General features: G+C 48.1%; 1 protein-coding gene across 1 annotated transcript in view; it reads left to right on the top strand.

Annotated features, from left to right (window-relative positions):
* TMEM245 (transmembrane protein 245) overlaps positions 1-12152 on the top strand; it is a 342105-nt gene extending 329953 nt beyond the window's left edge. Inside the window, 1 exon segment of the mRNA XM_030204645.1 lies at positions 11264-12152. Coding sequence (XP_030060505.1) covers positions 11264-11309 — 46 coding nt within the window. The 3' untranslated portion in view covers positions 11310-12152.
* The last annotated feature ends 1241 nt before the right edge of the window (positions 12153-13393 follow it).

The raw sequence follows: 13393 nt of genomic DNA, 5'->3' as shown, positions 1-13393 counted from the left end.
TGCTTGTTCTCACTGATGGGTGACGTCCACGGCAGCTCCTCCAATCGGAACACTTTTCTAGCAAAGTCTTTTGCTAGTCCTCGCGCGCCGATGCGCACCGCGCATGCGCGGCCGTCTTCCCGCCCGAACCGGCTCGTGCCAGCCAGTCTTCTTTTGTCCGCGCTCGATACGGTCGTGTTTAGCCGTTCGCGCCCCAAAGTTGACCTCGCGCATCGTTTATTGACTTCGTTCAAAAAAAAAAAAAAAGGTGTCGGAAGGAGACCTTTATGGTTTTCTCCCCTCCCGTACGTCTAGTTTTGCCCCGGTAAGTTTTCTTTCGTCGTCGGGGTAGGCCCTATTTAGGCCTCGGTCGAAGTTTTTCTTCCCCCTATTTTTGTGGTGCCATTTCGAGTTTTGATCTCGCCGGCGCAATTTTTCCGCCCATGACATCGAAGTCTTCCAGCGGCTTCAAGAAGTGCACCCAGTGCGCCCGGGTAATCTCGCTCACTGATAGGCACGCGTCGTGTCTTCAGTGTCTGGGGGCTGGGCACCGCCCGCAGGCCTGTAGTCTGTGTTCTCTTTTGCAAAAGCGGACTCAGGTAGCGAGGTTAGCCCAGTGGAACGTTTTGTTCTCGGGCTCTTCGTCGGCATCGGCACCGGGAGTATCGACTGCTTCGACGTCGTCGGCGCCTGGACCTTCATCTTCGCCCCCGATTGCATCGAGGCATCGGCCCTCTGCATCGGGGCGACATCGGAAGGCTGCGTCGGTGGTATCGAGACCTCATTTGCTGATGTCGTCGGACGGTGGTGCTTCGTCTGGAGTGCAGGTGAGGGCTGTCCATTCCCCTGCTGGTGGCGGTGAGCCTTCGGGTGGGTCTCCCCCCATCCTGAGGGCTCCTGCGGTACAGCCCCCCCCCCCCCCCCCCCCCCCGAGACTGACCTTCTTCGGCCTCGGCCCCGAGGAAGAGACGGCTGGATTCTACGTCCTCCTCGTCGGTGCCGGGAAGCTCCGGTGACATGCTTCGTCCCAAGAAGTCGAAGAAGCATCGTCACCGGTCCCCTTCCCGTGTCGGCACCGAGAGCTCTGGGTCGCCGAGGGAGTTGGCACCCAGTAGGCATCGGCACCGAGAGGACCGCTCACCCTCTGTTCAAGAGGTGTCGATGCGCTCCCCTTTGGACAGCCCGGAACAGCCTCCACGCCCGGAACAGACTCTGACATCGACGCCTGCATCGGCTTCCATGCCTTTTTCCACAGCCGCTCTGAACGAGAGTCTCCGGGCCGTTCTCCCAGAGATCCTGGGAGAGCTGTTGCGCCCTACCCCTCCGGTACCGGGGGTGCTTGCGCCACCGGTACCGTCGAGCGAGGCGCCGGCTGGCCCATTGCCCGGGGTGAGGTCTCCGACATCAGTGCCGCGTGCGGTACCGACTGCGGTAGCCTCCCAGGAAGGCTCCCCGACTACGTCGGCGGAGGGAGCTTTGCCGGTGCGGGCGAGGGAGTCTACCTCTCGACGCTCCCACCGTGGCCGTGGTTCCACGGAGTCGAGCCGGGCACGGCTGCAGACACAGGTCCGTGAACTTGTGTCTGACACCGATGGTGAGGCCTCGTGGGAAGAGGAAGAAGACATCAGATATTTCTCTGACGAGGAGTCTGAGGGTCTTCCTTCTGATCCCACTCCCTCTCCTGAAAGGCAGCTTTCTCCTCCCGAGAGCCTGTCTTTCGCTTCCTTTGTCCAGGAGATGTCTACGGCCATCCCCTTCCCGGTGGTTGTGGAGGACGAGCCCAGGGCTGAAATGTTTGAGCTCCTGGACTATCCTTCTCCACCTATGGAAGCGTCCACAGTACCCATGCATCATGTCCTAAAAAAGACATTGCTGGCGAACTGGACCAAGCCATTAAGTAATCCCCACATCCCCAAGAAGATTGAGTCCCAGTACCGAATCCATGGGGACCCAGAGCTGATGCGCACTCAGTTGCCTCACGACTCTGGAGTTGTGGATTTGGCCCTAAAGAAGGCCAAGAGTTCTAGGGAGCATGCTTCGGCGCCCCCGGGCAAGGACTCTAGAACCTTGGACTCCTTTGGGAGGAAGGCCTACCATTCTTCTATGCTCGTGGCCAAAATTCAGTCGTACCAGCTCTATACGAGCATACACATGCGGAACAATGTGCGGCAGTTGGCGGGCTTGGTGGACAAGCTCCCCCCGGAGCAAGCCAAGCCATTTCAGGAGGTGGTCAGGCAGCTGAAGGCGTGCAGAAAATTCCTGGCCAGAGGGGTGTATGACACCTTTGATGTTGCGTCCAGGGCCGCTGCTCAAGGTGTGGTGATGCGCAGACTCTCATGGCTGCGTGCCTCCGACCTGGAGAATAGAATCCAGTAGCGGATTGCGGACTCGCCTTGCCGTGCGGATAATATTTTTGGAGAAAAAGTCGAACAGGTGGTAGAGCAGCTCCACCAGCGGGACACCGCATTCGACAAGTTCTCCTGCCGACAGCCTTCAGCATCTACCTCTATAGGTAGAAGATTTTTTGGGGGAAGGAAGACTGTTCCCTACTCTTCTGGCAAGCGTAGGTACAATCCTCCTTCTTGACAGCCTGCGGCCCAGGCTAAGCCCCAGCGCGCGCGCTCTCGTCAGCAGCGTGCGACTCAGCAAGGCCCCTCGGCTTCCTAGCAAAAGCAAGGGACGAGCTTTTGACTGGCTCCAGCAGAGCATAGCCGACATCCAAGTGTCAGTGCTGGGCGACCTGCCAGTCGGAGGGAGGTTGAAAGCTTTTCACCTAAGGTGGCCTCTCATAACCTCCGATCAGTGGGTTCTCCAAATAGTCCGGCAAGGATACACCCTCAATTTGGCCTCAAAACCCCCAAATTGTCCACCAGGGAGCTCAATCTTACAGCTTCCAACACAAGCAGGTACTTGCAGAGGAACTCTCCGCCCTTCTCAGCGCCAATGCGGTCGAGCCCGTGCCATCCGGGCAAGAAGGGCTGGGATTCTATTCCAGGTACTTCCTTATGGAAAAGAAAACAGGGGGGATGCGTCCCATCCTAGATCTAAGGGCCCTGAACAAATATCTGGTCAAAGAAAAGTTCAGGATGCTTTCCCTGGGCACCCTTCTCCCCATGATTCAGGAAAACGATTGGCTATGCTCTCTGGACTTGAAGGACGCCTACACGCACATCCCGATACTGCCAGCTCACAGACAGTATCTGCGATTTCAGCTGGGCACACGTCACTTCCAGTACTGTGTGCTACCCTTTGGGCTCGCCTCTGCGCCCAGAGTGTTCACGAAGTGCTTGGCTGTAGTAGCAGCGGCACTTCGCAGACTGGGGGTTCACGTGTTCCCATATCTCGACGATTGGCTGGTGAAGAACACATCCGAGGCAGGAGCCCTGCAGTCCATGCAGATGACTTTTCGACTCCTGGAGCTACTGGGGTTTGTGATAAATTATCCAAAGTCCCATCTTCTCCCAGTGCAGAAACTCGAATTCATAGGCGCTCTGCTGGATTCTCGGACGGCTCGCGCCTATTTCCCAGAGACGAGAGCCAACAACTTGTCCCTCGTCTCGCGGGTGCGAGCGTCCCAGCAGATCACAGCTCGGCAGATGTTGAGATTGCTGGGCCACATGGCCTCCACAGTTCATGTGACTCCCATGGCCCGCCTTCACATGAGATCTGCTCAATGTACCCTAGCTTCCCAGTGGTTTCAGGCTGCTGGGGATCTAGAAGACGTGATCCACCTGTCCACGAGTTTTCTCAAATCCCTGTATTGGTGGACGATTTGGTCCAATTTGACTCTGGGACGTCCTTTCCAAATTCCTCAGCCACAAAAGGTGCTGACCACGGATGCGTCTCTCCTGGGGTGGGGAGCTCATGTCGATGGGCTTCACACCCAAGGAAGCTGGTCCCTCCAGGAACGCGATTTGCAGATCAATCTTCTGGAGTTACGAGCGGTCTGGAACGCTCTGGAGGCTTTCAGAGATCGGCTGTCCCATCAAATTATCCAAATTCAGACAGACAACCAGGTTGCCATGTATTACATCAACAAGCAGGGGGGCACCGGATCTCGCCCCCTGTGTCAGGAAGCCGTCAGCATGTGGCTCTGGGCTCGCCGTCACGGCATGGTGCTCCAAGCCACATATCTGGCAGGCGTAAACAACAGTCTGGCCGACAGGTTGAGCAGGATTATGCAACCTCACAAGTGGTCGCTCAATTCCCGTGTAGTGCGACAGATCTTCCAGGTGTGGGGCACCCCCTTGGTAGATCTCTTCGCATCTCGAGCCAACCACAAAGTCCCTCAGTTCTGTTCCAGGCTTCAGGCCCACGGCAGACTGGCATCGGATGCCTTCCTCCTGGACTGGGGGGAGGGTCTGCTGTATGCTTATCCTCCCATACCTCTGGTGGGGAAGACTTTGTTGAAACTCAAGCAAGACCGAGGCACCGTGATTCTGATTGCTCCTTTTTGGCCGCGTCAGATCTGGTTCCCTCTTCTTCTGGAGTTGTCCTCCGAAGAACCGTGGAGATTGGAGTTTTTTCCGACCCTCATCACACAGGACGAATGGGCGCTTCTGCATCCCAACCTCCGGTCCCTGGCTCTCACGACCTGGATGTTGAGAACGTAGACTTTGCCTCTTTGGGTCTGTCAGAGGGTGTCTCCCGCATCTTGCTTGCTTCCAGGAAAGATTCCACTAAGAGGAGTTACTTCTTTCTGTGGAGGAGGTTTGCCGTCTGGTGTGACAGCAAGGCCCTAGATCCTCGCTCCTGTCCTACACAGACCCTGCTTGAATACCTTCTGCACTTGTCTGAGTCTGGTCTCAAGACCAACTCTGTAAGGGTTCACCTTAGTGCAATCAGTGCATACCATTACCGTGTGGAAGGTAAGCCGATCTCAGGACAGCCTTTAGTTGTTCGCTTCATGAGAGGTTTGCTTTTGTCAAAGCCCCCTGTCAAGCCTCCTACAGTGTCATGGGATCTCAATGTCGTTCTCACCCAGTTGATGAAACCTCCTTTTGAGCCACTGCATTCCTGCCATCTGAAGTACTTGACCTGGAAGGTCATTTTCTTGGTGGCAGTTACTTCAGCTCGTAGAGTCAGTGAGCTTCAGGCCCTGGTAGCCCAGGCCCCTTACACCAAATTTCATCACAACAGAGTAGTCCTCCGCACACCCTAAGTTCTTGCCAAAGGTTGTGTCGGAGTTCCTTCTGAACCAGTCAATTGTCTTGCCAACATTCTTTCCCCGTCCTCATTCCTGCCCTGCTGAACGTCAGCTGCACACATTGGACTGCAAGAGAGCATTGGCCTTCTATCTGGAGCGGACACAGCCCAACAGACAGTCCGCCCAATTGTTTGTTTCTTTTGATCCCAACAGGAGGGGAGTGGCTGTGGGAAAACGCACCATATCCAATTGGCTAGCAGATTGCATTTCCTTCACTTACGCCCAGGCCGAGCTGGCTCTTGAGGGTCATGTCACGGCTCATAATGTTAGAGCCATGGCAGCGTCGGTAGCCCACTTGAAGTCAGCCACTATTGAAGAGATTTGCAAAGCTGCGACGTGCTCATCTGTCCACACATTCACATCTCATTACTGCCTGCAGCAGGATACCCGACGCAACAGTCGGTTCGGGCAGTCAGTGCTTCAGAATCTGTTCGGGGTTTAGAATCCAACTCCACCCCCCTAGGCCCATGTTTGTTCTGTTCCAGGCTGCACTCTCAGTTAGTTGGTAAATTTTTTAGGTCAATCTCAGTTATGTCCTCGCCGTTGCGAGGCCCAGTTGACCATGGTTGTTGTTTTGAGTGAGCCTGGGGGCTAGGGATACCCCATCAGTGAGAACAAGCAGCCTGCTTGTCCTCGGAGAAAGCGAATGCTACATACCTGTAGAAGGTATTCTCCGAGGACAGCAGGCTGATTGTTCTCACAAACCCGCCCGCCTCCCCTTTGGAGTTGTGTCTTCCCTTCTCTTTGTCATGCTACATATGAGACTGGCCGGCACGAGCCGGTTCGGGCGGGAAGACGGCCGCGCATGCGCGGTGCGCATCGGCGCGCGGGGACTAACATAAGACTTTGCTAGAAAAGTGTTCCGATTGGAGGGGCTGCCGTGGACGTCACCCATCAGTGAGAACAATCAGCCTGCTGTCCTCGGAGAATACCTTCTACAGGTATGTAGCATTCGCTTTATATGCAGGTACCTTTTCTGTCCCTAGTGGGCTTACAATCTAAGTCTTGTACCTGGGGCAATGGAGGGTTAAGGGCAGTGGTGTGCTGGAGCCGGCTCGCACGAGCCGCTTGTTCAATTTTACTGATTTTTGCGAGCCGGGTGTTGGAGTCAGGCAGCAAGCACACAATTATCTGTTTTTTTTTCTCCTCTCCCTCCTTCCCAAGCCCCCACCCACCCATAGGCTCCCAGCATACCTCGTCATGTCGTCCCTTAGGATCACCATCCCCCCCTCACCACTGCCTGACCAACCCGGAGCCTTTTCTCTGCTAGGTCCCACCCACAGGAAGTTGCATCAGAGGGGCTGTACACTCACTCGGCAGAGACAGGCTCCGGGTGGACACCCATAGGAATATTATAGGCATCTAAAAACGCTAGCGCGCCTTTGTAAACAGGGTCCTAAATATGATAAGGGAAATAGAAAGTCATTATCATTTGTGCTTTAACAAAAATCTGTTTCTAGACCACAAAAAAGTAGTTCAAATTGAAAATGATCTCAAGCCAAGGAAGAGGAGGGAGGCAGGCTGCGTTCCTCCTCCAACTATAAGGTAGGGAGACCGGGAGGGGGCTGTCCTTACGCTGGACCACCAGGGATTGCTGGGACAACGTTGGGGGGGGGGGCTGGAGGTCCGCCCGTCCTCCAGCCCCCCTCCATCGCTCGCTGGGTGGGAGGGGGTTTTGTCAGCGGCCACTAGACCACCAGAGACCAATTTTGGAGGGGGCTGGAGACCCACCGGATCTCCATCCCTCCCTGAACCTGGGGGGGGGGGGTCGGAGGTTCACCGGACCTCCAGCCTCCGTTGCTCGGGCGTCGGGGCAGGGTGTTTGACTGACGGGGCAGGGTGTTTGACAGGTTTGGGCTTTTGACAGCCCAGACCTGTCAAACAAGTGCGGGAGGATTGTGCTGAGCGCATACTCGGCACAATTTGCCTGCACTTCTAATCGATGATCAGAGATAATTGCACTGCTTAAATTTGCATGCATCTCTGATCATCCATGCGGTAAAGCCTCACACTGTTCCAACTCTATTTTTAGAGTGCTGTTTGGAACAGCGCGGGGCTTTTGATCATGAGGTTGTCAAAGGCATCAGATCTAGATGGCTTCACTAAAAGTTCTGTTGGTGCTTTAAGAAATAGTTAGTGAAACCCCTTACAGAGGTCTTCAATAGCTTTACAGCAGACTCAGAATTATGTTCGTTTATTGGGAACTTGATATACTGCCTTTCACAACAAATCAATGCGGTTTACAAACAAAAAATGAGGGAATAGGAAAAAAACATCAATATCAGAAGAGCAAGGGAAATGATCAGAATAAGTCAGAAAAGGGAGAAACGGCGAAGGAAGGTAGGGAAACAGGAACAACCAACTACCTACCAAAGCCCGTCACCAAAGGATTGAAAACCATAGGGTTAGGGGAACTCTTGGGAAAACAGATGGGCTTTAAGGAGACAGCAAAAACTTGTTGCCTTTTGGCATCGCCTCAGCACCAAGGGTCTTTATCAAATGCCTAGCAGTAGTCAGTGTCGCAACGCAAGCTGGGGTGCATGTGTTCCATTACCTCGATGATTGGCTGGTGAAGTGTACATCAGAGGACGGTGCTCGGGAGTCCATGCGGAGGACTATTCAGGTTCTAGAGCTACTAGGGTTCGTTTTAAGCTACCCCAAATCCCATCTTCACCCTACCTAGCAATTGGAATTGATTGGAGCCCTGCTCAATATGCATGAGGTTCAAGCTTTTCTCCCAGGACCGAGAATGGACACTCTATTCACTCTGGCTTCTCAGGTTCGAGTCTCTCAGCAGGTCACAGCTCGGCAGATATTCAGACTATTGGGCCACATGGCTTCCACAGTTTGTGACTCCCATGGCACGCCTTCACATGAGATCAGCCCAGTGGACCTTAGCCTCCCAATGGTGTCAAGCTACAGGAGATCTAGAGGATGTCATCCGTGTGTCTCCAGAACTTGTTCACTCTCTGCTCTGGTGGGCCATTTGATCTAATTTGACCCTGGGACTACCATTCCAAATTCCTTAGCCTCAAAAAGTGCTGATGACGGATGCATCTGTCCTGGGTTGGGGTTCTGATACCTATGCCTGTTTGTTTTCACAGAAAAAAAACGTTTTGCCATTGTTTTGAAGTGTTGTATGATTTGGGAAACAACAGGGCAAGCAATCACGGCGATGCAAAGGAACAGATCACAAAAGGAAAATTCTTTTCAAAAGCACTTTATTCACGTGAGGTCTAGAACTAAAATGAACCCGATACTGGCTGTGTTTCACCCACGCAAGGGTTGTGTCAGGGGCTGAGAATTACTAATAACAAAGTAGTTGGGCTCATTTTAGTTCTAGATCTTAAATGAAAAAGTGCTTTTGAAAATAATTCTCCTTTTGTGATCTGCTCCTTTGCATCATTGATTTGGAATGGGAAAATCTAGCCTGGCGGTAGAGCAGAATCAGTGTGCACCAAGCTCGCTGTAGCCCCTTTGTGGCTTGGTAAAAGGGCCCCTAAATGTTTCTTATCTCTCTCTCTCAATCATATAATATCTGGAAATTGTTCTCAAAATTTTCACAGGGAAGAGTTATTTTATGAGTTAGATGTTAAAAAGATATTTCAAAAAGTCTGCTAGTGTTATAGATTGCATTCTTTTATTCTATTTAAATCATTTTATATATTGCCTATTCTTGTCCTGATCTAGATGAATTACAATAAACCATCAGAAATATTTATCATGGAGCATTTTAAGTCTTAAAAGTTAAGAAGCCAGAATGTTACTGACAGCAATATCAGACAAAAGCTAATTACAAATCGGCAATTCCTGACTGCTCATTGATTTTGTCACAGATTATTCTGTAATTGGGTACTGATTATTTGACCCCAAAGAGTCTATGTGTTAGAGTCAGCTGATTAGGTACACTAAGCTATAATGAAATATCTTTGTTATAGGATATCTGTACACTTTGATAGTCTATAACTAGATTACACTGTTTTTGAATTCAGGTTGCTATATCATAGGATTTTTGTTGCAAAACATTTTCTTTTGTAGCTAAGGTGCTGTAAAGCGCTATCAGTCCTTTTCTTCAATGCAACAGCATTGTATATAGAAAAACTGGAAAGGACTATTCTAATAAATGTGAATGGAAATTTAATTCTGCCTCGACATGATTTTTGAAATATAGTACAAAAATATAAAGAACGTGGTTTGTACATTTCTTAAAGTTTAATAAGCAAGTTATACATTCACTGGCCACCAGTGAACATATAACGTATTTTGAATTTGTTGCCTGAGGATTACCATTTTAACGCCTACTGTGGAAGAAATAAGAGTCCGATATTAGAATGGAACATACTGAGAATATTGGGCATAATGATCTCAAATAACTGCCTAAATTCTAAACCTCTGGCCAAAATTGCTCAATAGTAATCATTGACGGACCACCTTCCATAGAACATACTAGCATGATATGTGTTTGACCTTTACTTGATTCTTAAGAAAATGATCATGGGTTCAGTCCAAAGTCACTTTTGGCTACATATTCTCTGTCTCTCTTATCTTAAATTCACATTTATGCCCTTGTTGAAACTGTTTTTCAAACCATCTGCTTCAGGGACTGAATGCCATTTTCAACCTCATGCTCATCTGCCATTGTTCTTCTCTACAAAAAAGTAGCACAATACATGGTTGCTTTATGTAGCCAGTCAGGCATTTATAGGGGCCTGTTTAATAAACTGCACTAAGCAGTTAGTACGTGCTATTAGCACATGATCTCAGTAACTTACCACACAGGTATGACAGCATGCAGTAATTCGTGCACTACCTACATGCTCTGTTATGGTGTAGGAACTAGGAGGAGGATCGGTGTGGACTGCACATTGAGTTAGCACATGGCACTTTATTATATGCTAACTCTCATACCAGCTGGTAGCACGTCAAAAGGAGTTGTTAGGTATATCTGCTCTACCAGCAGGCATGTATTGCATACTCAATCCTTCCCCTCAATCGGTATTCCTACCCCCTTCAAAGTGGCAACCAACATCCACTCAGCCCCACCAGTTGAAGCATCATCTTATTCCCCCCCCCCCTCCCCCAAGGAGACAGTTCATGCAGATATATATAAATATAAATGTGGTTACTTAGGGGAGGATTAGAACATATAATTGGTAACTAAAAAAGAAAAGAGAGCTCAGGAATAGAGGTAATGAATATTCATTAAGGATATCCTGAAAATTTGACAGGTTTGCAGCCCTCTGGATTGTAGAGGTTGTGTCAACTTCTATTCGCTTAGGAAGTCATTAAAGTATACAACTTGACCGGAGTCCTAAACTTTTTTGTACAACTTTGTCAATGAAGCATTTTTGCCAAAATCAAGAAACACTGTTAATCATATTATTTTAAACGTGAGAGGTGTTAAGTGTTACGAAGTCTTGATGCAGTATCTCTGTTTGACAGTTGCAAAAAAACAGTTCAACCAATATTCAGCCCATGGCAGTCAGCTTTTTGTTTTGTTTTTTAATGCTGGCCAAAATATTCAGCACTGACCCTTACCCAGAAACTGGAGCTGAATACAGTTCTTCAGAGGCTGCCAGAAGTTATCCAGGTACTGCTAATATCCAGCCCCAGTACCTGATTGCCGATAGCTATCCAGGTGAGTTAGGATAGCTAACAGGGCACTGGCACTGAATATCAGCAGGGCCCAGATAACTCTGGCTCCATCTCCACTGCTCTCCCATGCCACCTTGGCAGTACCCAGAGAGCAGAAACGTAGCCAGGTTGAGAGCACGGGAGGGAGCAAGAGTGGACTGCCGACGGTGCCGAAGCTTACTTTAAATGGGACAGATCATGTCAAAAATAGACACCGCTGCCGTCAGAAGTCCATTTGGGGGAGCGACTGCTCCCTTGGCAACCCACCTAGCTATGCCTCTGCCAGAGAGTGCTGAGGCAGTCTGACCAAATATTCAACAGCACTATTTAGGTGCCAATGAATTTCTGGCCAGGTGTTAACAGGATGGGTGTGGCTCCTACCCATTTAACTCCCACTGAATATAGACCTCATTGCATATTCTGAAGTATGCATTTTTCTTTCAGGCCTTTTGGTGACAACCTTGATGAGCTGAAGTCTGCTGCAGAATGATGCAGTTCTGAGGAACTGAGCCTGCTCAAAATGAAGGGAACTCCATGTTTGCTTGCCTGCATTGATCTCTGAAAACTTTTTGTGGCCTTTGTGACTCCCTCTGGCTGTGCCCCAGACAGGATACACAGTGAAGAGGCATTTCAAGTGAATTAAAGAATGATGGTACAACATCTACTGGCTTTAGCTGTTAAGCATTTGCCTTGCTAGAGGAAATGTCAGCTGCACATGGTTTGGCATATTCACTCAACCTTACAGTCCAGATGCCTTTTGATTTCTTTACACAGGATTATGAAAGTTCCAAGTCCTCACACTGGATTCAAGGCCATCAGCCATTAAATATATATGCCTTTGCATTTGGTTTTCATTAGTGTTATTGATATATTTTTTTCTTCTGTGGTAATTTGATACAGGTGATACAGATCTATGTTCCCAGATATTCATGGGGAAATGAGGTTTTGCTTTCTGCTAGAAGTTCTGAGGGCATAAGAAACGGCTTTCAGCTTCTAGTGTTGAAACTGAATATAACAGTTACCTGCTGTTTTTAAGGCGTTTTCTATTTAAATATGTGTATCTCAGTCATATTTCAATTAATTGCACTTTAAGCATTCTGTTTGCTGACACTTTTATTTATTTATTTTTAATGGAAAATCTGAAGCTTCCCACCCACCATACAAAAATGTTTCCACTGTTACATGAAGCAGATTACATTCACTTGAAAAATTGTGGACCCTAGGTTGGCACTGTGTTCAGATTGGCAATATCTTTTTCTTCCTTTACTGGTAAAGATTTAAGCTAGAGCTATAGAACCAAACATATCTCAAGTCTCAGAGAATAACACTTCAGAGCAGAATTTGAAGTGTGACTAGCTTCAGTATGCATGTAGTTAAATTCTGCTGTAAAAAAAAAAGTGGGGGAAAACAGTTTGGGAGTACTACATGTTTTTTTCTATTATTTTCCTTTGAATGGGAAAAATAGCTGAATAAGGAGGCAATATTCTGTAATGTGACTGATAAATCTAGAGTGTGATCTGCAATAATTAAAGAAATCACTTATAATCTAAAGTACATATTGTAAAAGCATTATTTTGAAAAAACATTGTTATAATTCAGAGGCTTATATGTGTTCTCCAGTCCAAAGGGTTTATTTGTTTCTTCTTGTTCCAGTTGAGCTCTAAACAAAACGTCAACTATTGCTCTTCGTATGATTTATGCAAAGAGCATATTCTAAAGGCGAAGGCCCCAGGTCTCCCATTTTGCTGATTCATTTTGAAATGATTTGGCAGTGCTCCATGTAGCTATGACAAGAGTGAATTTAGCCTAGTGGTAGTCAGTTTTCTGGTGAGTCACTGTTAATGTTATATAATCCGTAGCTAGAGGGGTGTAATTTGTAAAAATAAAAAAAAAATAAAAATGCAATGATCTGGTTGTCTTGTGCTTTCTCACTTCTTTTTTTTATACAAAAGGCAAAAACCCATGAGATGATGTAGCCCACAAAGCAGTGGACGTAATCATTGAAGCCTGATCTGCAAAGGCTTCCTCCATTATTTATCAGTAATGAAAAGAAATATTAGTGAATTAGGCCCTTTTTGTCACAAGTAGCAATTTTCTAGGTTTAGGATAGTTTTGCTACATAAAATATTGTGGTTGGTATTAAGATCAATAAATTGCACCTGTAAGTCATTTGCTGACCTACAGGTGCAACTTATAGTCTGATAACTGTGAATTGTGCTTTAAAGCACCATTTTTGCAAAAAGTAAGCTTATTTTAGGTATAGTCATTTATTATAGTATAGAAAGGAGCAAATCAAAATGTCTGTTGCCTCAAAACCCAGTGATCCATTGAAGTTATAGTGCATTTTCATTTAGACAATTTGGGGGCTTTATTCATTAAAGATATTTATGTTAGCATAAAATGGACAAAACTCCTGTTTGAATAATGGACTGATTTATCAAGGGCTTCCTCCTTCTTGCTATAAAAACAAAATCCTTTGATGAATCCATTCTAAACAGCCTCACTGCTACAGTAAAATTTCATATTCTCCAAGGACAGGCAGGCCAGTTGTATTCTCATATGTGGGTGATATCA

This window comes from Microcaecilia unicolor, chromosome 1, assembly GCF_901765095.1.
Source record: "Microcaecilia unicolor chromosome 1, aMicUni1.1, whole genome shotgun sequence".
NCBI lineage: Eukaryota > Metazoa > Chordata > Amphibia > Gymnophiona > Siphonopidae > Microcaecilia > Microcaecilia unicolor.
The sequence above is the reverse complement of the archived record's forward strand: the minus strand, read 5'-3'. Positions and strand labels throughout refer to the sequence as shown.